We start from the raw sequence: 24,612 nt of genomic DNA on the forward strand, positions 1-24,612 counted from the left end.
CAACTGCAGTGATGTGGAAAATTGAACTAGAAAATTAGGATTTACAAGGAGAAAGCATGTGGCTTCTAGCTGCCTATAGTAAAATGTAAATTGAGACTATTAAGCAACAGAAAGAACTTTTCATTTTTGTCACTTCTGCAGTGCTAGGAATTAAACCCAGGGCCTTGCACAAAGTGGGTAAGAACCTACCACTGAGTTGCATCCCCAGCCCAAGAAAGAACTTTTATATATATAAAGGAGATAAGATTTTCTGGAATTAAAAATAAAACTAAACTTTCTTCATTCTAGTTTCTTCAAATGACAAAAGATGTTAAAATTAAGAAAAGCCTTTTGGTTGAAGGTCAAATTCCAGGCACTATCAGGAAAATAGGGAATGAAGATGATGTCAAGGCTGGGCAAGGTGGCTCACATCTATCATTGCAGCTACTTGGGATACAGAGATCAGGAGGACTGTGGTTTGAGGCCAGACCTTGCAAAAAGTTAGCAAGACCCCTCTCTCAACCAATAAGCCACCTGTAATCCCAGCTGTATGGGAGGTGTAAGGAGAAAGATTCCAGTCTGAGGTTGGCTCTAGGCAAAAACATGAGACCATATCTGAAAAATACCCAAATTAACTAAAGGGCTGGGGTCATGGCTCAAGTGGTAGAGTACCAGTTGAGCAAGCATGAGGCCCTAACTTCAACCCCTAGTACCACTAAAAAAAAAAAAAAGTCAAGTTTGTTATTGTACAACCCTTTGCAGAAGTTGGGATGATATCTCAAATTAGTGTTTCTAAGAATTGCAGATTGTCTCTACTAAAGCTTTAAAAAAATGTAAAGGGTCCTTTCCTGTAGCAACCATACAGGAAGCCAGAGACAGAGAAGGGTTTATCTTGATAACTTTTGTGGGTGTAGCTTTTGTTTAGTGGAATAAACTTCAATACGATTTGTAGGAGACCCACAAAGTTTCAAGAGATGTATATTCACATAATCCACTGCTAGTTTGTACTAAAAGGAACAGAACAGACAGCATAACATAAAAAGAAGCCTATAGATTGCTGAGATACTACTGGCAGGAAGGTGAAAAAAATGACTTAGCTATTATCATATTTTAAAGGAAAAGAATGGCTGAGGTGTGGAACCATGAGCTTTGAGGGTAGAGCTGAGACCTATGGGGATGTTACACTGCACTCCTAGACAGCAGGCTGTGTTGAGGAACCTGCAGTGGGATCCTGGCTAGATTTCAGCGTGATGGACTAGTGACTTCTTTTTGCTACTCTTGCCCTCACCTTGCAGTGGTAAAGTGTATTTCAGTTATGCTTCTTCCACCATTGTATGTTGGTATGTGACTTAGAACTTGTCTTGGATTCATGAGGCCTTTAAATTGAGAATAATACACTTCATGAGCTGTACTTTGCTGTACTTGATAAATGCCATCTCAGGAGTCTAAACTATACCTGGATGGAATTCTGGATTTTGAATCTGTCCCTCATACTGTGATAGGTAAGGTTTTTGCAAGGATAGGGTTGCCTAGGGAAGTGGAGTGTAAAAGGAATGTAAGCTGTGGGCAGAGGGTATGTTTGCAATTTCTTTGACATTCTTTCCACAGAAGTGGAGTATGATTGCCCTTCATTTGTGCCTTGCTTCTACAAACAGAATGGGTAAGAAGTGATCTTGCAGGACAGGACTGTTACTAAAGGTGATACAGTTTGCAGTTAGTTACCCCCACACCTCTCAATCTCTCTGGACACATGACTTTGGTGTTCTGAGCTGCTAGTTTAGAAGCCCGGTAACCCTAACTTTTCCATGGTGGGAAGACTGCAGAGGATCACATAGAGATTAAGAGTAAGACATCAGAGGGTCCCAGCTTCTCCATCCTGGATTTTTGGGGCTTCTCAACCTGGGCAACAGATGTGTGAGTGCACCAATAGCATACTGGTAGGCAGTGGATGAGTAGAAATGAGCTGTTGCTGCTAATCCTGCTCAGATACCATATTTATGATAAAAATGTGTTCTAAGCAACTAAAATTTTAAGGTGGTTGGGTACATAGGATTAGATAACTGTAACTATGACCTTTTATATTCTTCTCACTGTTATATTTATTGAGGGCCAGAACCTGTATGTACCACTTTTTGTTTTTAGTGTAAATGTCTTAAAATAATGCTTTTCACACAGTGGACACTCGTGAGCCCAGTTGGTAATACTAAATGAGGCCACTTGGAATACAACCCAGGATACATTCACCTGGCTCTTTTAAGCATCTTCCATTCTAGCACTGAAACTGGAATTTTGGGCCCCAGACCCAAACTCCTGGGCTTCCACAAGATCTGGCCACTAACCCCTGGATACACCAAATAAAGAGGCATGGTGAAGGCAGAGAAAGGAGATTTATTATACTGCCCAGGACACATTGTGGGAAGAGGAAAAGAAAGCATGCAGCCCATCTTCAGCCATCATCAGGGTACAGACATGAGCTGTAGGCTGAAATAGACAAAGAATTAGAGAAGGGACAAAGGTATACATTAAACACCTCCAGTCACAGGTGTGGCCTTATTCTTCAAAAGTGCCAGAGAAGATGTTATCCAGAGTCATTGTTGCCTCCAAGGTGGTCCACCCTGAAGGAGGCTCTACACTTAGGGGTATTTTCCTGCTCCTTGTCATGAAGTTGTTACCAGTTCTGTCCTTCCTGAAATCCAAGGTGATTGCAGTGACTGCTAAAAGAAGGGCTTAGAGCAAAGACAGATACAAAATACAAATACAAACTTTTCTCCTGTTTTAGTTACTTTTTAGGCCCAAATAAGTGCTTTTCAGCAAAAGCAGTTCAAGTTCCTCTTACAGCACTATAGCTGGTCATTTCACATTTCCTCTTGAACTTTGTTCTTATTTACCTTTTTAAATTTCTATCTATCTTTGGCTTTGGTTCATAAATCTAGTATCTCTTTTACTTCATGTTAACTTTTACTTCTTAACCTAACTTACCTCATGGCCTCATGATAACTATGTAATACATTAAACAATATGTAAGTTTTTTATTTTTATTATTATTTTTTGAGATAGCATCTCACTTTGTAGCCCAAGCTGGCCTTGAACTCATGATCCTCCTATCCCAGCTTCCTTTTTTTTTTTTTTTTCATTTTTCTTTTATTATTCATATGTGCATACAAGGCTTGGTTCATTTCTCCCCCCTGCCCCCACCCCCTCCCTTACTACCCACTCCGCCCCCTCCCTCTTCCCCCCCCAATACCCAGCAGAAACTATTTTGCCCTTATTTCTAATTTTGTTGTAGAGAGAGTATAAGCAATAATAGGAAGGAACAAAGGTTTTTGCTGGTTGAGATAAGGACAGCTATACAGGGCATTGACTCACATTGATTTCCTGTGCGTGGGTGTTACCTTCTAGGTTAATTCTTTTTGATCTAACCTTTTCTCTAGTACCTGTTCCCCTTTTCCTATTGGCCTCAGTTGCTTTAAGGTATCTGCTTTAGTTTCTCTGCGTTAAGGGCAACAAATGCTAGCTAGTTTTTTAGGTGTCTTACCTATCCTCACCCCTCCCTTGTGTGCTCTCGCTTTTATCATGTGCTCATAGTCCAATCCCCTTGTTGTGTTTGCCCTTGATCTAATGTCCACATATGAGGGAGGACATATGATTTTTGGTCTTTTGGGCCAGGCTAACCTCACTCAGAATGATGTTCTCCAATTCCATCCATTTACCAGCGAATGATAACATTTCGTTCTTCTTCATGGCTGCATAAAATTCCATTGTGTATAGATACCACATTTTCTTAATCCATTCATCAGTGCTATCCCAGCTTCCTGAGTACTTGGATTACAGGCATGTGCTATCATACTCATTATCCTTGGCTTAGAATTTTATGTGCATAATCACATTATTAATGGTAGATTCGTTCCAAGGACCCACAAACTTGAGCCATAGGAAAGAATGCAACAATACATAAATCATGGGCAAGAAAGGCCTAAGTTCTGGAGAAACAGTGGCTAAAGAGCAAATTTAATCCTTACTGTGGGTAAAGCCAATGGAAAATACCAAGTTAAATTGAAAAAAAATCAAATCCAACTATTAGAAACCTAGGATTTAGAGCTAGACAGATCTTTGATTTGAATCTACTGTTACCTGTGCTACCTTACAAAAGTCATTTCACTAAAGTTCTATTTCCTCATCTGTAAAATGGGGATAGTATTCTTCATAATCTTTTGTGAAGATTAAAGGAAGTAATATATACTTAAGACCAATCAACAAATGGCTATTTAGTTTTTATTATAAATTAAATCCTGTTCCAGGGGATACATGGGCTCTTGACTTTACAAAACTTACACAGATCAAATGATAGAGTGCCTGTCTACCAAGTGTGAGGCCTTGAATTCAAATCCCAGTACTGTGAAAACAAAACAAAACAAACTTACAACTGGCTGTGGTGGTGTACACATGTAATCCCAGCACTTGGGAGACTGAGACAGAAGTGTTGTGAGTTTGAGGCCATTCTAGGATACATAGGAGTTTAAGGCCAGTCTGGGCTACATAGGAAACCCTTTTTAAAAAAAAAAAAGTCTGAACTATGAAGACCTATTTCCGTAACCCAGAGAATAACATGTCTTAGTGGAAAATTTATGAAATTTAATATACCCTGGAGTCACTGTACTGTTTCCATGTTTGAAAAAAATTGAGATCTTTAAGAAAGACTGGGAAAGACCTATGGCAATTCTTTTCTGATGTTAAATGTTTTAGTCTTATGGTCATTTTATGTATTACTGATGTGCCACTAAAAGTTTTGTTCTCTTGAGGTGAACTCCCTTGTTCATACTGAGAAGCTGTGTTGCTGTTACATGTTTGGTTTGAGAGTTAACTGTTGATGGCTATTGTCCATTTAGTCTTGAACTTTTTAAATCACTGAACATGTATATGAACAATATTTGTTTCTCATATTATGTTTTAAAGGTTTTTATTGATGTTTATGAATTAGAGAAAGTATATACATAAAAACTGAGAAATTAACAAGCAATTAGGAACATTTGAAAATTCAGATGTATTGAGTGGAAGCATTGCTTTTCCTATTGTAACTTAGTTACACTGACAATTTGTTGTGTTTGACATTGGTCATTCTATTTGTCTTTCATTGGTAATGAGGAAGTACCTCATGTTAGGTAAGATCAGATTGATGGTTTATTATTTCCCCAAGCTGCTTTTACTTGGAAATAACTGTATCTGATTTTATAGAAAGGGACACCCCCCATATTAGTAAATGGCATTTCTTAAATTATTTTATAATGGCTCTGAGTAATGATTTACTTGTTCATACCTATGAAGGTGAAATATTTTAGTATATGTCTTAATCTGGGAGTCTTTCTGAATTTCACAACCAAATTTACTATGTATTTTCAAATGTCACTGACATATACTGAGTAGATTTGAAAAATGGGGTATGAAAAAGTTATGGTGTAGATATATTTCTTGTCCAATCATTATCATAACTTAAAATAAAAATATGACACTATGTTTTTCATAAAATAGCTGAGGAACTCATGGTATTGAACTGAGACTCAAAGTTGCAGTGCTGTCTACAATCACCTGTACTATTGCAGAATCTCTTTATAATGTGTAATTATAAATTTGATTTCTAGCTCTCAGGCCATCCTTACCCTTTTTTCTTTTCTGCAATGTAGTGAGTTTAATGTTTACAGCCAATTACATAGAGTATTTCCAGACAGCTAATTATTCTAAGAGATTTGGCAAGTAGTGTTAAGTGACAATTTTCATTGTCATATAGATGGCTATTTGTATTCTTGAGCATGTAATGTGAACATATTAAAAATTTTTGCAGGATGAAGAAAGTATGACAAGTGTTTTCTAGAATTCTTCCTATAATCCTTAATTTATAAATTCTCCTTTGCTCTTTTTCTTAAAAATGTACTTACTTATTTACAGGAGACCTACTATGTGTAAATATCTAGAGACTATGTAAAATACCAATTAGTTGAGACAGCCCTTCTCAAGGAATTTTTAATTTAACAAAGGATTTATTCCTTTATTCATTCAGCCATTTAATCAACAAGTAATATTGATTCAATGTCTACTGAGTACAGGCATTGTGAAAGCAGTGATCACACATTAAAGGAAAACAAAACAAACTAATCCTTAGTCTTTTAAAATGCATGGCCTCATAGAAGCTACCAAACAACATACATCAGAATACCATGACCACTTTTGGCTAGGAAACTCAGGTGAGACTTTTTTGAAGTTATACTTCCAAATACTATGTCACTATATGAAATAAATGCTCAAGGCCTTAGTTTTTGAAGAGAATTCTATAAAAGGAACAGAAATCAAATGTAGTACTATATAGATTGCAAAAGTAGTCATGATTCTCTAGATCCCTCTGTGTCCACACCTGATATACTATGACATTGCATTTCCTTTCATCAAGAGGCAGAATCTGTTTCTACACCTCTGGAATTTGGGTGAACATTCTGACTTGATTTTGCTCATGAATTCTAGCAGATGTGACACTGTGCCAGTATTGAGCCTAGGCCTCATAAGGACTTACATTCTTTTGCTCTCTTTCTTAGAACCTTGCTTAACTGCTCTGATGAAGTTTGAGCCAGATGTAAGATAAGAAGCCATGTAGAACGGAGATGGACCACATTAGCTGAGGTCATTGTACCTATCACACAGACAACCCAGCAGCTGACCTCATGCATGCAGTAGTAAGATCAGCAATGACTGCAAGAACCACCCATATGAATCCAGTTGAAATTGTCAACATACCAAATAGCTTAATAGATATCTGCTGAATTAAGCCACTATGTTTAAGGTGGTGCTGTTGCACAGTAATAACTACCTGATACTACAGTTAATCAAAATCTTCCTAATACTTTAGAGTTCAGGAGATCAGCAGAGCTTATCAACAGAAGAGTAAGTAGGAAAGAATATTTTAATTACCAAGTACTTAATACCATTTGTATAGAATATATATATTTGGAAGCTTTTTAGCAAATCCATTCATTCCTGTGAATTCCTATGGCACATCTGGAGTTAGGATTTAGAATATATAATGGTTTTCCGCAAAGGTTATATTGAATTGATAGAGTTGATAGGGAGTATCTAATTGATATCCTTTTTCACTATAAAGCAATGTATTATAAAATTTTATTGGGCTTTTCTTTTGACCATTTTATAAGTGCTATGTTAAGGTTTTATGTGGTTGCGTCTTGGGATCACTTGCAAGAATAATTTGTAGCCAGACATATGGATGTGCCAAAAGAGAATCAGTGAGGCCCATGTTTTACTATAGTTAGAGAAGTAAAATAGGAAGAAAGAATGAGTGATTTTTAAGTCCAAACTATATCTATTCAGAAAATAGAACTTCCTGCCAGGCATGTCTGTGATCCTAGTTATTCAGGAGATGGAGATTGGAAGGAACTGGGTTTGGCTTGAGGCCAGCCTAGGCAAAAAGTTAGCAAGATCACATGTCAAGGAGCTGGATGTGGTGGTGTGTGCCTGTGATCCCAGCTACTCTGTAAGTCATAGGTAGGAGGGTCGCAGTCTGAGGCTGGCTCCAGGCAAAAGCATGATACCTTATCTGAAAAAAATAACTAAAAGCAAAAAAGAGCTGGGGTGTGGCTCAAGTGGTAGATCACCTGTCTAGCAAATGCATGCCCCTGAGTTTAATTGCAATACTATAAAAAAAAAAAACTGTAGAATACAGTTTCCTTTGTATTTTTAGGTTTTCTTGCTTTCTAAAATGAAGACATAATGTTAAAATTCAGTTGTTTTATGATTCTTTTTTATAACAAAAGTAAAACCAATTTTTATTTCCTTATATAAAGAAATTTGTTACGTGTATAAAGTATACTTTAAAATATACTATAATATGCATAATCATACCATGAACAAAAGTACCCCTTTACGTTCTTACACATGTTCTTAACTTATAAAAAGCACTAATAAAATAGTTTCAGGGTTTCTTAAAATTCATATTTTTTCCCTGAAAATGATTATTTTTCTTATTCCTCAAAATTTTCCTTTAATTTACATCTGTAAATTTACCAACTAGACTTGGGTCACTTCCTCTCCTTTTTGATAATAGTTTACACAGGACCTGCCATAATCCTAGGGACCCACAGCCTACCAGTAGGTTTAAGTCAGTCTGATCATCATATAAGGGCATGACCAAAGTATTACATCTCCATTTTCCTGAGGAAGACCAGTATTACTGAGGAGAGAAAGATTTTAGCATATGATTCATTTCACAGTACTTGCTATATAGAGGGGTATAGAAGTGGGAGATGTACAGTGACAATTAATGTTTCTTTATTTGTGCTAAACTGGGTGGCTTTTCAGAGGACACCATCAGGTTCCTTTCCACATTAAACTTCCTTTTCTCAGAGGGAGGAAGGGATTATGTATATGTCATATATGTATATTAAGCATGTTGGTAAATACACGATTAGGGGTTGGAGGTGCAATGTAGTAATAAAGCATACATTTAGCTTGCATGAGGCCCTGGGTTCACTCTCCAGCTCTCCCCACTCCCCAAAAGTTTGTGATTAAACCTTAGCAATGAAGGCGGTTTGTTCCCTTTTGGTTTCTAAATTTGAATCTGTCCTCATTTTTTTGATATCTCTCTCATACTGCTGGTTTTGGGTTTAGCTTGTTCTTCTGTTTCTAGGAGCTTGAGCTGCAGTATTAGGTAATTTATTTGAGATCTCTCTAATGTAGGCACTCATAGCTATAATCTTTCCCAAAAGCACTGCCATTCTGATAGGATGTGCTTTCATTTTCATTAGATTCTAGAAACTTGTTGATTTCCTCCCTTATTTCTTTGATGACTCACTGGTCATGCAGCAATGTGTTGTTCAGTCTGTAGGTGTTTGAGTGTTTTCTGCTGTTTCTTTTGTTGTTGAGTGCTAGTTTTATTCTGTTGTGATCAGACAGTATGCACAGAGTTATTTCAGTTTTCTTATATCTGTTAAGACTTGCTTCTGCTTTGTTACCTAAAATATGATCTATTTTGGAGAAAGTTCCATGGGCTGCTGGGAAGAATGTGCATATGTGCACTGTGCTGCTGCTGAACATCTACTCTGTAGATGTCTGTTAAGTCCATTTGGTTTATGGTGTCACTTAATTCTGAAGTTTCTTTCTTTGTTTTTTGTCTGTTGGTGACAGTGGAGTATTGAAGTCTCCCACTACCATTGTGTTGGGGGTCTATCTGTGCTTTTAAGTCCAGTAGTGAAGTTGGGTGCACTGATGTTGGGCACATATAAGTTAACAATTGTTATTTCCTCTTGATGTATTGTTCCATTTATCAGTATAAAGTGACCTTCTTTGTATCTTCTGACTAATTTAAGCTTGAAGTCTACTTTATTTAAAGTAAGAAATCAATGAAATACTGAGCAAAAGCAGCAATGCTGGAGGTATCATAATATCCAACTTCAAACTATACTACAGAGCCACAGCAATAAAAAAAGTATGGTACTGGCACAAAACAGACACAAAGAACAATAGAACAGAATAAAAGATCCACCTGATTTTTGATAAAGGTGCTCAAAACATACAATGGAGAAAAGACAGCCTTTTCAACAGATGTTGCTGGGAAAACTAGATATCTGCATCCAGAAAATTAAAACTAGAGCCATGTCTCTCACACTGTACAAATATCAATTCAGAGTGGATCAAAGACCTTAATATAATGTCTGAAGCTTTGAAACAGGTACAGGAAAGAGCAGGGAATACACTGGAACATATAGGCATAGGCAATAACTTTCTAAATAGAACTCCAGTGGCTCAGCAACTAAGAGAAAAGATTGACAAATGGGACTACATGAAACTAAAGACCTTCTGCACAGTAAAGAAAATGATCACCAGATTGAAGAGACAGCCCACAGAATGGTAGAACATCTTTGCCAGCTGTATACCTGACAAGGAATTAATAGGCAGAATTTATAGGTAACTCAAAAAACCTACAAATAAAAGACTCAATAACCCAATAAAGAAATGGGCAAATGAGCTGAACAGAGCTTTTTCAAAGGAAGAAGTACAAATTGCCAAAAGCCACAGGAAGAAATGCTCAACATCCCTGGCCATAAAGGAAATTAAAATCAAAACCACATTAAGATTCTACCTCATTCCTGTTGGAACACAGGAACACAGACAGCAACAAATGTTGGTGAGAATGTGGAGAAAAGTAACCCTCACACACTGCTGGTGAATATTTAAATTAGTACAACCACTATGAAAAACAGTATGAAGGCTCTGCACAAAACTAAAGCTAGAACTGCCATATGATCCAGCAATAAGGAAATACCCAAAGGAGTGTAAATCAGGTTACAGTAAAGACACCTGCACATCCATATTTATTGTAGTGCTACTCACAATAGCTAAACTATGGAAACAGCCAAGATGTCCCACTACTGATGAATGGATTAAGAAAATGTGGTATTTATATGCAATGGAATTTTATTCAACCATAAGAAAGAATGAAATTTTGTTGTAAATGGATAGAACTGGAGAATATCATCTTAAGTTAGCCAGATTCAGAAAGATAAAGGTCACATGTTTTCTCTCATATGTGGAAGATAGATCCAATACAAATACAAGAATTATCATATAACATATAAATATATACAAAGCATGTTTCCAAAAGTGGGATGTTAGGGGGAACAGAAGAAAAGAATGATTGAGAGTGAAAATATAATGAAATATATCACATCTGTGTAGGAACAAGACAGAACACACTGAAATCTTAAACAATATAGGTTAGGGGGAAAAGGGTGAGGAGGAGCAGTTTCTAGTGTTACATAGAAGGAGCTTGGAAGTCACAGTCTGTCCTAACAAGAAGCTGAACAAACTGAAAGCAGTAACACTTCTGTAGGAGAAATAAGGTCCAAGGGCAAACTGCTGCCCCCAAAATTGGAGAAACAGACAAATGGTAACAGCAAATCACAATTTACCAGGTTTACATGATAAAAAGGGAAAAGGAAAAATTCCTTCCTGCTTCTGGCAGGTGCTGGGGGGAAAAGTAACCATTTTAAAACACGACAGAGAATTCTTCTTAACAAGGCCTGTCCTCAACAGAAACTATTTACCAAAACTTACTCTGTTGTTTTGTCAGAGCCTAAGTGCAGCTAACTCCAGCCTGCTCTTGCTTTCCGCATGGGGAAAGCCTAGCATCTAATAGTTACCCTGTCCCAAAAGGGGGAGAAAAAACTGAGACACACTTGAGAAATGCTGTGAAGCACAGTCCAGGAATACAAACTCACTAAAAGATTCAGACCTCATCACTGAACTATATATAGAATGCTTCCCTCTACACCCACTATTTCATTAAGGGCCTACTTACCCCCGAACGTCAACAAAATTTACAAGGTGTCAGGGGTGGTGGCCTGTAATCCCAACATCAGGGAGGCAGAGGTAGAAAGATCTCTAATTTGAGGTATGGCCTGGGCTATGTAGCAATTTCAAGGTTAGTCTGACCTACATATTGAGACCTGTCTAAAAAAACCAAGGGCTGGAGATGTCGCTCAGTGGAAAGTACAAGCCTACCATGCACAAGGTCCTGGGTTTGGTTTCCAGCACCACCACCAAAAAAAAAAAAAAAAAAAAGAAATTACTAGGCATACTAAAAGGTAACCCCTCCCACCCCCCTACCCCACTGGTTGAAGTCTCAAAGCAAACATCAGAACCAGACTCAGATATGATAGAGATGCTGGAATTATTAGACTGGGAATTTAAAACAACTATGATTAATATGCTAAGGGTTACAATGGTTAAAGTAAACAAACTACAAATATGGATGGGCGATAGAAGCAAAAGAAATAGAAGTTCTAAGAATGAATCTTACATGTTAGAGTTCAAAAATACCATAACAGAAAGGAAGAATGCCTTTGATGGGCTCCTTAGTACACTGGACACAGGTAAGGTAAGGCTCTCTTGAGCTTGAGGATATTCCAGTAGGGGACTTTCAAAACTGAAAGGCAAAGAAAAAAAAAAAAAGATTGAGAAAAACAAAATAAAATCTAAAAATTGTGGGAAACTATAAAAGTTTGATGAATTTATGATGGGGACAACAGAAATAGAAGAAAGAAATAATGTAATAGAAGAAATGGAACTTCCCTAAATTTATGTCAGAAAATAAACTACAGGTCTAGGAAGCTCAGAGAACATCAGCCAGGATAAATGCCAAAAAAAAAAAAAAAGAAAAAAAAAGACAACCCCCCCCTGCATTGTAGCATATCATATTTAAACTGAGGAAAAAATTAGAGAAAAAAATCTTGAGACAGCCAAAGGAAAAACAACCTTATTTATTGAGGAACAAAGATATGATTGCCATTACACTTCTCAGAAACCATATAAACATTAAAAAAGCGAAATATTAAAGAGTTGAAAGAAAAAAATACACCACCCAAAAATTCTGTATCCTGAGAAATGTAATTGTCCTTCAAAAGTGAAGGAGAAATACTTTCTTGGACAAACAAAAATTGAAGGAATCAGTTGCTAGTACATGTGCCTGCAAAAAGTGTTAAAAGTTCTTCATAAAGAAGGAAAATGATATAGGCTAGAAACTTAGATCTGTATATAGAAAGGAAAAGGTAGATATGGAATAAGTAAAAGTAAGTTAAAAATAATTTCCCTTATGCTTAATTAGTTTAACAAGAGTTTGTTCAAAATAATAGTACCTTATATTTAGTGATTATGGCATATGGATAAGTGAAATGAGTGGCAGCAAAGATACAAGGGATGGGAGGAAGAATTAGAAATACTTTACTATAAGGTCTTGTTAGTACCCATGAAAGGGTACACTATTATTTGAAAGTGAACTTGGATTAGTTGTACATGTACAGTGCAAACTCTAGAGCAACCACTAAAAACAGTAAGAAGCATAAATTGAAATGCTAGCAGGCGAACCATATAAAATGCTCAGTTAAAACCTCAAAAAGTGGGAGAAGGTGGAAACCAAAAAATAGGAACAAAAAACAAGGGCAACAAATAGAAAACAAATGGGGTGATATTACATCACTTTAAATGTTAATGGTCTAAAATATTCCAATTAAAAGATACTGTTACAGTGGCTCAAAAATCAAGACTGTATATTTTAAGAAGCTCATTTTTAAAGACAGATGTAGATTAAAAGTAAAGGCAATAAAAAGCATGTCAACATGAATCAAAAGCAAACTAGACTAACTTCAGAAACTTAGGAAAGCAAGGAAGCTCCCTAGGACTTTGTAGGTTAATTCATATCTGTAAATCCGGGCATGTTTTTGGAAATTGCTGATCATTTTAGGCTTTAACTAAACTCCTTATCCTTTTACATTTGCTTCCAAATTATGCTTTCACTTTTATTTAGTAGTTACAGCTTAGTTCCTAAATCCATAGCCAGTGACTGGATGGAAGAAGACAGTACCATGGGAGATAAAACAGCAAATTTAACTTCTCAATCCTTGGGAGTTGGGAGGGTACAGACAGAATAAAAAACAAAGGGGAGGGAAAGGCTAATAAGGGGGAGGAATATTCATGTTTTTTCTGGGAATGGGCAGAGATTTTCTGGGACTCAGGAGCCACCCAATTATTGCTCCTTTTATGGTTCTTTCCAGTCTTTGCCATGGCAGTTGTCAACTTTTATGACACTAGGGTGTGTGTCATTTAGCATACAGATGGATTATAATGGAGTTAAAAGTGTCTGTGGTCACTCTAGCAGCCTTCTTAGGTTCAGCCAGTTTCAAATAGGCCACCCTGAAGAGGGACTTCTGTTCTTCAGGCATCTTGCCCTCAACCAAAATGAGGGTGAGGCAGAAATTCAGCAAGGTCATTTAGGCCCAATATTCAAGGTAACACTTAATATAAGTGAATTTACTTGCTCTGACTCGATAACTTTCTAATTAAAAAAATAGTGTTTTTGAGACGGGTTTTTGTACGCATAGTAGGAAATCATGTGTATAACATAAATGACACATAGTGTGTTATGCTAGAAAGAAAATACAGAAGTGGTATAATTATAAAACATACAAGTTCTATCCAACCTTATTATCCTAATATTTAATGTTTTTCCACATTAGATTTTCCCTAATTTAACAGGAATCATTAAAAACCAAATGTATCATCCAAATGTGTTTATGTCAATACATGCACGTTCATATACTGGACAGAATTTGCTGTTTGATTTAAAGCAGCTATGCTATGCTGAGGTTCATTTACAGAGCATGTTTTGTAATATTGGCATGGGCCATGATGCTGTTTTAATTATCTTTTTTCCAACTTGGGAAACAGTTCTTTGTTGTACAGCAGAGTTGCAGGCACCCATTTGTTTTTGACAATTTCTTGAACATATACTGTGATGTGCAAGCACACCTATGAAGTGCTGCAGTCAGTAGAGAATAAGTTCTCACTCATCAGTGTATATTCTAGTGAGAGAAAGACAACGAAGAGGAAAAGTAATCTTCAAATGGTGAGCGTATAGAGAAAATAAGCAGGGGGACATTGTTATTACTATAGATAGTCAAAGTGGGCTCTGAGGGGAGAGGGTTTTCAAGCTGATAGCTAAATGACAAGAACTGGATACACTAAGAATGGGACAAGCACACCAGGCAGAGGAACCTCCTGTGCCAAGGCCCTAAGCATCATAAATTCCTGAGTAACCTGTACATAAATCCAGTCACTTTATTATTCATTAACTGAATTCACCATTTGAAAGAACAGCCAGATTTCTTTTTAAAGTGATGGTTCCAAACTTGAATGCAGTGGTTTCTTAACTATTGTGAGCTTAAGAATCACTTGGAAGGCTTGTTGAAAAGTTTCCTGGACACTGTATTTAAGAGTCTGATTCAGTAGCTCAGATAAGATCCATAGATTTCCATTTGTAACAAATTTACGGTTGATGCCAATGTTACTAAAACTAAGTCTGATGACCTCATTTTTGAAGAACCAACTACTGCTCTAGTGTACGTTTTGTGAGTTTAGTATCGATTTGCTAAAATAATTATTTTTCCTTACATAAAAAATTCTGTATGGTGAATTGAAATTAGTTTTGTAGTTTAGTGGAAAAGTAAGCAAAACATTAAAGTTAACAAAGAAATATCCTCAATGTATCATATTAGTCATAGCATCTATAATAATGAGCTTAATTTCAACATAGCCAATTAATGAAGGGTTAATGTCATTGTCTCAAGAGGCTTTCAAAAAATAACTTTCTTAAATAGTGATATTTAAGATTTAAAATAGTATCTTACATTGTCCTTTCCTGCCTTTAAGAGCCAGCCCTGTACTTAGGACTGCCTTTTGAAATTGAGAGGAAAACTGCTGTGTGTCCTGTCAGACTACCCTGTTAGAGTTGAGCACAGGGGAGCAAAGCACAGGCCAGGACAAGTGAAAGGACTTTAAATGATAGGTCTCTAAAATGATTTCTTAATGGTAAGATCACATAAATAGAAATGATGTATTAAGTCCTGTGATCTGGAGATGGCGGCAAAATTGTGCCTTTCAGGAGAATGCTTGTGGAGAAAGGCACACTGGGCTAGTTAGCCAAATCAGCTAGACCTTTGGTCAGCAGGGATGGCATGTGTGGAGCCTGTGCTTAATATGTGCTGCTGCTGCTCTTGGTATTTGTTCTAGGAGGGGACTCTGTAAGCCAACTGCTTGTGTTTTGACCTTAGCTGCATGGGGAAGAGCATATGGATGAGGAAGCTGAGTGGCCAGCAGTTCCGTGGCCCTTACCCACGCTGCTATGCTCTGTGCTTTATGTGGCCAATGGACGCAACTCTTACAGCACGTGGTAGAGAGTGCTATCATTTCCACTTCATGGACAGTAAAAATGAGGTAAAGAATAACTCAGGTCAGTAATTTAACTTACCAGGCAGTAAGTGGAAAAGCTAGTATTGAAATCTAGACCATTTCAGTTCAGTGTGACCTCTTAAACTATATTCTCTATTTATTCCCTCACATTTGAGAAGAATTCCCAAATCAAGAGTTTCCAGGATTTGTTTTGTAGTCCAGGTATCTGATTTATTTTTCTGGATACACTTTGTTATATTGCAAGAATTCCTTGATGCTTATTTTTGTAATCAAATCTACTTGCCTAGTAGTTACAAGATAATGTTCCAGATGAGGACATACAGAGGAAGACTGGAATCATTGTAAAGAGTTTTGTACCAGTTCCTAGTGTGTGATCTTAGGCGATTCACCAAATGTTCTGAATTAAAGTTCTAGGAGCAGAAAAGGATTACAGTTCACAGGATGGATAATTAAATCAGGACTTTTCTGACCATTAATTGACATGTAGTATTCATTGTTACTGTGTTCATGATTCAGGTAAGTGGACAACTTATGTGCACCTTGTAGGATTTGCAAGTCATTTTGCCTGTAGCATGTTTGCCTTAGTGCTGATGTTAAGATCCTTGGTTAGATGTAACATGTAAGCCTTGCAGTGATAGTTATGTGCAGTGTCTTTAGATTTATTTGGGCTGATTTTACAGCCAGGTTCAGGATAGCACACCCCTAAAGCCATGGAGACAAGTCTAGCTACTGCCAATATTAAAAATGTATATTTGCTAATAGAAGATGGTTGGGGCAGAATGGCAATGCAGAGCCGGTGTTCTGAAATGAACTGCCGACTGGCCTTTCAGCAGGTATTTTGATTTCACTTACAAGGCAATAAACAAAAAGTAAGGTTTTTTTAATTTCCTTTATTCATATGTGCATACAATGGTTGGGTCACTACTCTCCCCTTCCCCTGCCCCCTCCCTTTTCCCTGCCCCCTCCCTCTCGCCCCCACCCCCTCACTTCAAAGCAGATACTGTTTTGCCCTTATCTCTAATTTTGTTAAAGAGAGAATATGAACATTAATAAGGAGGACCAGAGGTTTTTGCTACTTGAGGTAAGGATGCCTATATAGGGAGATTCCTAGTTTTGCTTCCATGTACATATGTGTTACATTCTAGGTTGATTCTTCTCAAACTAACCTTTTCTCCAGTTCCTAGTCCCCTTCTTCTATTGGCCTCTGTTGCTTTAAAGTTTCTGCATTAGTTCCTTTGCATTGAAGACATCAAATGCTTTTTTTTTTGGTTACCTACCTATCCTCACACCTCCCTTGTGTGCACTTGCCTTATCATGTAATCAAAGTCCAATCCCCTTGTTGTGTTTGCCCTTGATATAAAGTCCACATATGAGGGAGAACATACAATTTTTGGTCTTCTGGGTCTGGCTAACCTTGCTCAGGATGATGTTCTCCAGTTCCATCCAAAAAAGTAAGTTTTGAAGGTAACCAAGTTATTCATGATCAAAAGAAGTAAGTATTGCTGGGCACCAGTGGCTCATGCCTGTAATCCTAGCTACTCAGGAGGCAGAGATCAGGAGGACTGTGGTTCAAAGCCAGCCTGGGCAAACAGTTTGTGAGACCCTATCTTGAAAATACCCAACACAAAAAAGGTCTGGTGGAGTGGCTCAACTTAGGCCCTGAGTACTGCATTAAAAAAAAAAAAGCAAATATTAACGTGAACAGGACTGCATTAATGCATCAAGAAGCCTTGTTTTTGTAGATACTTCATAACCTAGATGATAAAATCCAAGGAAGAGACTTAGAGGAAAAAAAAAAAAGTACAAGGGAAGTAAACGAGTAATGAATTATTTTAGCTTTTATTTGATAATTTTCATATACAGATCTCAGACTTACACTTTTTTAAAAAAAGATTTTAATTTTATGTAAAGATTGAACTTCAATAAAATAACTTAAAAAACATTTACATGTATATCACTAAATCTCCATAAAATATACAATACTTTTGATACAGCATAGGCTAGGATGATTTACGGAAATATTGATAATTTTTAAGAGATATTCCATATGTTACATGTAGGAATAAATATACTGAATTTGCTGAGATATGGAGTATTAAACACTATATAACATGCACTCAGAAATTAAAATATACAGTTTGAAATACATATCTCTTAAAAGCATAAAACTATTTTGATTTAATCTAGATGTACATTAGAGCTTCTAAGTAGAAATCTGAACATTTATTACAAATAAAAGATACTATCACATCGAGTGAGATATAGTCTAAAAGCAGCTAGGAAACAGTTTGAACATATAGAACATAAATTACTGCTTTGGCTAGAGTTAAGTCTGACTTTTTCTAACCTTTAAGTGAGATAGAATGATGTTAAATTTACTAAAAATCTTAAAATTTTACAAGTATTGGTTGTTAATTTTAAGTACTGGTTAGCTGCATGGTCCATTTCTTTTTCTCCTTTACATTGATATGACAAAATCAAACACATGAACTTAATTGTCAAAAAGATGTGAGTTATTTATGAATAAATATATTTAAAATCCCGTAGACCAAATTATTTAAGTACAACAAATTGTATTTTATGTATATAAAGAGCTAGAGGAATTATATTGTTTACACTCACAAGCAAATTATAAGGATAAAATACTTTCATGTACTTCTGAATGGTGATACTCTTACAAGTAAAACACCGGTCTGACTATTGGCACACAAAAATTTCCCTCTTTAGAGAGACAATACAGAAGAAACAGCTACAGCAGTTAGCTGTTTAGCATTTTTAAATGATTGCTATTTCCAGAAAATAACAGCAGTACTACTCACCTAGAAGAACTGAAATGTACCAACAATTTACATGCTGTTACAATCTGAACCACTTCATCAAATTAGCATAACACGAGGCTAAGACGACTGATAGAAAGCGACAGAATAAAGGACATTCAAATTAATCCAGAGAACAATTCTGAGACTTTGTATAGACAACAGGTAAACATGAGCTGTAAATTTTACCCACAACTGACAGCTGAAAAGAGAACTTAACATGATTTAGCACAAAGCACATGTTACATATTCTCTAATCCTGGCCTGGTTATGCCATCTGATTCATTTATTCCTACCTAGTGAAAAGGTGTGAATTTGGTGATTAAAAACTTATCACAAATAAATAAAAGTCATTTGTTACTTAGTATAGTTTGATGTAACTTGGAAAAGAAAAAATCTGGTAACAAAACATCTCATTAATGTTACTGTTCTTATTGTGCTGATGAACGCAAATCACAACAGTCCTCCACCTCCCTAGTGCATCACAGTATTAATGAACCTTGTTGTGTAATGTGAGATGTTTGTGTAATGTGGATGGTATTTTCTAAAAAAGCATTTCACCCCGACCCCCAGGATTATTACATTTCAATTTTACTTTGTCATTTAAAGGCAAAGGATAAGGTGCCGACATACTTTTTCCTGATCATTCTTCCCCTGTTTAACAAATACTGAAACTATAATAAAAAATTATAAATTCCTTGCTGTAATTGATATCCCATTTTCGAGTGAATAACTTTGAATAATTTAAATATTTAGATTTTATATACTAAAATCTGGTTCAGTAGTAAAATTAAAAAGCCTTTAGTATTATTTTTACAGTATTTTGTATCAGGGAATGAATTACTTTATATGGCTGGTAACAAAATTTGAAATGGAAACATTATCTTTTACATACACATTACAATATGTTTTAGATAATGACTAACGTGTAACAACCAAAATTATTTTTATTACATGCAAGAAAAATATTAACATCAAATCTTTTGACATCACATTCAACCCTGTACTTACATGTATACAAAATGATTTATTCTCTTAATTCTAGTGCAGATTAACTATCTAGTCTAGCCTCAGTAGTGATTATGACCTCCTCTACTTATTTTCCTAAAATATGCTTCAATTGAATCTGCAGCATGTGCAAGAGAAAATCTGTAATTTCAGTTGAAAAGCATGATCCTTAATCTGTGCCTGTTCTAATGTGGTATGTTGACTCACACCATGTATAAGTTATCTTACAAAATACAGGTTTGAAGATATTTTAAATGGGGTGTTTTCAAGTTGATAGTGGTAGCCAAACACACTGAGAAATTAAAGGGTACCTAATTAAAAAAAAGCCTGCAAAATTTAAACATTTAACTTTTAAAGCACTATAAATGTTCAAATCTAAAAATAAGATCCTAATTTATAAGGTTACTTGTATAAGTTTGTTTTTAAAAAGTTACAAATAATTCATACTGTGCCTCTCTGTCTTGTACTTCAAAGATATAGAATATCATTATCACTATATAAATAACAAATAGTCTTTTAAAGAACGGGATTGTAGGATACAGGGAAGGAGAACTGTGGCTAATCTTCCCTGTTATGTGTGTTTATGAATATAAAGTTGAAAACATCATTTTCTTATGTCAGGGAACAGTCCATGTCCTGGTTTAAGAAAGAATGAGTCCAGCTGTTCCTCATAATAAACATTCCTGGGCACCAGCCCAGCTCAGGACAAGTATATAATTAAGACTATGTACACTGTAAAGAAAAGAGTTGAGGCAATTATTGAATAAATCAGAAAAATAAAATTTTAAAGAGCACTATACTGATCTAAAATATTTTTTATCCATAATATTCTTATTATGTCACATAATAGCTAATTTTCACTTTACCTGTGTAAAATATTACACAGATCAAAAATTTATCCGATAAGAAATAACAATAAAATAATAATCTACCCTTCAACTACCACATCTGTTTTTCTGGAGAAAAAAGTCAGTATCTCCTTAAAAATCAATGTCAGAGCACCTAATTCAAGGAAAATCTCTCAAAAATGTTACTTTTTTAATAATATGAAATGACCAAACAGAAAAAAACTTTCCTTTTGGTCTTTGATCTTTAGGGCATTATAGTGACTGGTAAAGTACCTCTGGTGACTCAGAGAATAAACTTCCTTGGTCAAATTCTCAGCTTGATACTTGAGAAAGGAATAAGCTTAAAGAAGAATAAAACATCTTGGGGGCTAGCAGAAATACTTTGAATTTACCAACAGCCACCTCTTCACTCCCAATGTAATACTTTATTAGATGTTTAAAATGTGTCAAATTGATGCATTACTGTTCATAGATTAATTCATATTTTTATTGAAATTAGAAAATGATTTTATGAGCAATTAATTTTGTATATATTATAGTTCTTAATGGATGGGAAAGAAAAGTTCAGCGATGAATGAAAACAGAAACCAATGAACACTTAGAAAAGACATTGTGGAAATGTAGTATGTCAACATTTTTTATGGATGTGCTATATTAGAACAATCTGTTCTAATAGAAAATCTCAATTTTTAGACAAGAAGGAAAAAGAAGCCAACCAAAAGGAAAAGTAAACACTCAGAGACAAAGCTGTGTATCTTGTTTTTTTTTTTTTGGTATACTGCCAAGAAAAATGAGGAAAAGTATGAAAAATAAAAACTAGTTCATGTTCTTAGAGTAAAAAAAGGTAATAAAATGTGACACTTTTTAAAATCACATAATTTTAATTAAACATCAGTAAGAGAAGGACTAATTCTGTCACGGATTTCCTCTCTCATTTGTTTCAGAAATTACTGTTTGATTAAACGAAAGGGGAAAACAAGTCTCCTAGCAGCTATTCATATACACAATGAAGGCACAGAAGAGTAGGAGCCAATGAGCAAAGATGTGGTGAGTTTGGCATGAACAAAAGCTGACCCTGAAATACAGTTAAAGATCTGGCACTAATTTGCATTTACAATTGCATTCCTAAGTGACTAACAGATAAGGGATCTATAAAAATCTCTTTCTTACTTTGACAATAAAATATACTTATCAAAACATCCTAGCTTATCTTTGCAAATATACTTATCATTGATGCAAAAAATGTATGAAAATAATGCCTAAAAGACCTGCTTTTGATCCTGTGTAGAGTCAGTCTCTGAAGAACTTTCAGTATCTGAATTGGAGAGAGAAATTAAAATGTGGAATCCCAAGGAGAGAAGGACAGCTGTGCCCTTGTAAGACACTTGCCAATTTGTTGATTAACAGCTTAAATGGAATTACTTTCTAAGAGCTGGTCATGGCTAAGTCACTACTAATTAGGAAAATTTAGGGTCAATAGGCCAGGTTTTGACATACGACACCCTTGACCATCTCACAGCAGTTTTTATAAATATACATATATATATAGATATATATAGATATACATATATATATGTATATCTATATATACATGATCTGCCTAGATTATCACTGACTCTATTACAACTACTAATTTTGTATGGTCTTAGCAATAAAGTGTACCATCGAAGTCACTGGATATAATACTCATTTTAGACTAGCTCAGGAAGGAATTACATATTTGCTTAAGAATTATTAGATTAAAATCTCTGTAAATTTTTTTATATTTGCTTGTGAAAAAATATCATGGTTTTTCACATGGTTTCTATTTTACTTCTAATCAAGTATTCTAGAATGTAGAGCTATTCATAATGAGACTGTGGAAAGAACCAGATTAGAAGCAGGGCAGTGAGGTCACCAATCGCTGTTCTTCTCCCCAAAATGTTTAAATAACTAAATGTATCAGCAGCTGAAAATTATTCCACATCAGAAGCATCATTGTCAGAAAGATGATAGTTACTTCCCTTCACTCGAATGTATTCAATGTATCTCCCTTCATCAGAGTCTGAAGTGCCACACGAACATAGCCTGTTGTCAAAGAGTGATTCAATTTCCTCTAATTTTTTCCCTTTGGTTTCAGGAAGACACCCATAGATGAAAAGAAGTCCCACAGCTGCAAATCCAGCATAGAGGAAGAAGGCTCCTGCAATGGAAAGTAATATATATGAACATACACGCCTGGGCTTATGTTGGAAAGAGTACTTGACTTTGACCTTTCCTCTCAGTAAATCATGCATAACCACATACAAAATGAAACAAAAAAAACTACTGCCAACCTGATTAGCCCTATGAATATAATGCAGTCTATAGTTCAAAACTCAAATCATGTAATGCTAATCTCAGGAATAATAATAGACTGAGCTCAGATCTAGGTTCTGCTTTGAAGCCTTCCTCACTTCTGACTGGGGAAAATTTCCTCTTCTTTTGCCTTTCATAGCACTTTGTCGAGAAGTATTATATTACTGTAGCCAAGAAGTATGATTATTTGCACATACATCTGTCTTGTCAATGAAGACTACAGGCATGTGAAGGCCAGGGAACATTTCTTTTTGATTTCCAGAACCAAGTAGAGTACATGGCATCTCCACTTTTCCAGTTACTCATGCCAAAAGTCTGGGGGTCATCCTTGACTTTTCTCTCACTTGATACCCAACATCCAATCTGGTAGGAAATCCTGTTCAATTTGAAACATAACCCAAGATGACCACTTCTCACCACATGCAGATACCTGACATTTAAGATCCTTCTTCTCTCAATTATGCTATTGCATGTCTAAACTGGTCTCCTTGGTTCTTTCTCTTAGACCTCTGTATTCCACTTTTTCCCTCATAGAACTTATCAACAGATACACTAGAAGCTTTACTAGCTTGTTTTGTGTTTCCTGTAGTAAACTGTTAGCTCTGTGAGATCACAGACTTGTTTTGCTGTAAGATTATGCACATCAATGCAGTACAGCCACAAAGACATAACTCTTACCTGGTTGAGTTTTCTGAGTGTAGTGTCAATACAGCAATCCCAGATGGATGAGATATGTGAATGTGTGGGTAGTTTGTATTCTTTACATATTTCTAAGATGGCCTTTCCTTAATAATTTAATACCCAATTTAAATATAAGAACCTGCACTTTTTCTTTGATGGTGGAGAACAACTAATTATGATGGAGTCCCTGCCTAATTTTAGGTCATTAGATTAGATCACCTGTATGTGAGTGGGGGAAGGAAAGTGAAAAGCTCATGTGACAAATAGAAAAAAGATATCAGATAGGAGTAGGACAATCTGGGCTTAATTTAAGTCTTGGCAGTGTGTCTTCTGGATAGTCATTTATCCTATTTGTTTGTGCCCTAGTCCCTTATTAAGTAAATAAGATGGCTTCTCAGCTCCTGTTCAAGTAATGGCAGTTTATGATTGTGTAAATAATTTAGCCAAAGTACAGAGCAGGCATAGGAGAGATGGTTAAGAGAAACTGGACAGAGAGACTTGCTCTGCTGTCTGTACAGGGCATGCATACCACTCTGGACTGTAATGAGGGTGCTCTTTTTGACTACCAGATGGAATACACTGGGTAGCAGATCTTCAATAAATGGCTGGATCAGACAATGTAAAGACATATTTCAAAGTTAAGCTTTAAGCTAAATAAGCATAGAAGTTAAAGAACTGGCTAAAACTAAGCTGGGCACGGGTGGCTCACACCTGAAATCCTAGCTACTTGGGGTTGCTGAGGATCGTGGTTCAAGGCCAGCCCAGGCAAGACCCCCATTTCCAAAAAAAAACATAGCAAAATGGACTAGAGGTTTGGCTCAAGTGGTAGAGTGCCTGTTTGCAAGTGTGAAATCCTAAGTTCAAACCCAGTCACACCACAAAAAAAACAAAAACAAAAACAACAAAAAAGAGAAAAACCTGACTAAAACTTCAATTTTGCTGATGGAACAGCATGATAAAGACATATTAATGGAGAAGGTAAATTCAACTATGATATATTATAACTTCTATAAATGTCACAATGTACACCCAGTACAACAAAAAAGTAAAAAGACATATTAAGACTACTTTCTTAAAAACACCCACTTCCAGAGTAGCCATAGAAATATGTCTTCAGGAGGCTTGAGGAACACTATGAAGGAAAA

At 35.9% G+C, this 24,612-nt stretch overlaps 1 protein-coding gene and 1 non-coding gene across 3 annotated transcripts in view; both read right to left on the bottom strand.

Annotated features, from left to right (window-relative positions):
* Positions 1-15,215: 15,215 nt before the first annotated feature.
* LOC141410651 (small Cajal body-specific RNA 11) lies at positions 15,216-15,351 on the bottom strand. Its single transcript, XR_012435476.1, has one exon.
* A 2,246-nt stretch (positions 15,352-17,597) lies between these two features.
* Slc2a13 (solute carrier family 2 member 13) overlaps positions 17,598-24,612 on the bottom strand; it is a 331,342-nt gene continuing 324,327 nt past the window's right edge. For both annotated transcript variants that reach the window (XM_074083130.1, XM_074083129.1), the window contains one exon: positions 17,598-22,631. In XM_074083130.1, coding sequence (XP_073939231.1) covers positions 22,405-22,631 — 227 coding nt within the window. In that variant the 3' untranslated portion in view covers positions 17,598-22,404. The remainder of the gene's footprint in view (positions 22,632-24,612) is intronic.

This window comes from Castor canadensis, chromosome 8, assembly GCF_047511655.1.
Source record: "Castor canadensis chromosome 8, mCasCan1.hap1v2, whole genome shotgun sequence".
Taxonomy (NCBI): domain Eukaryota; kingdom Metazoa; phylum Chordata; class Mammalia; order Rodentia; family Castoridae; genus Castor; species Castor canadensis.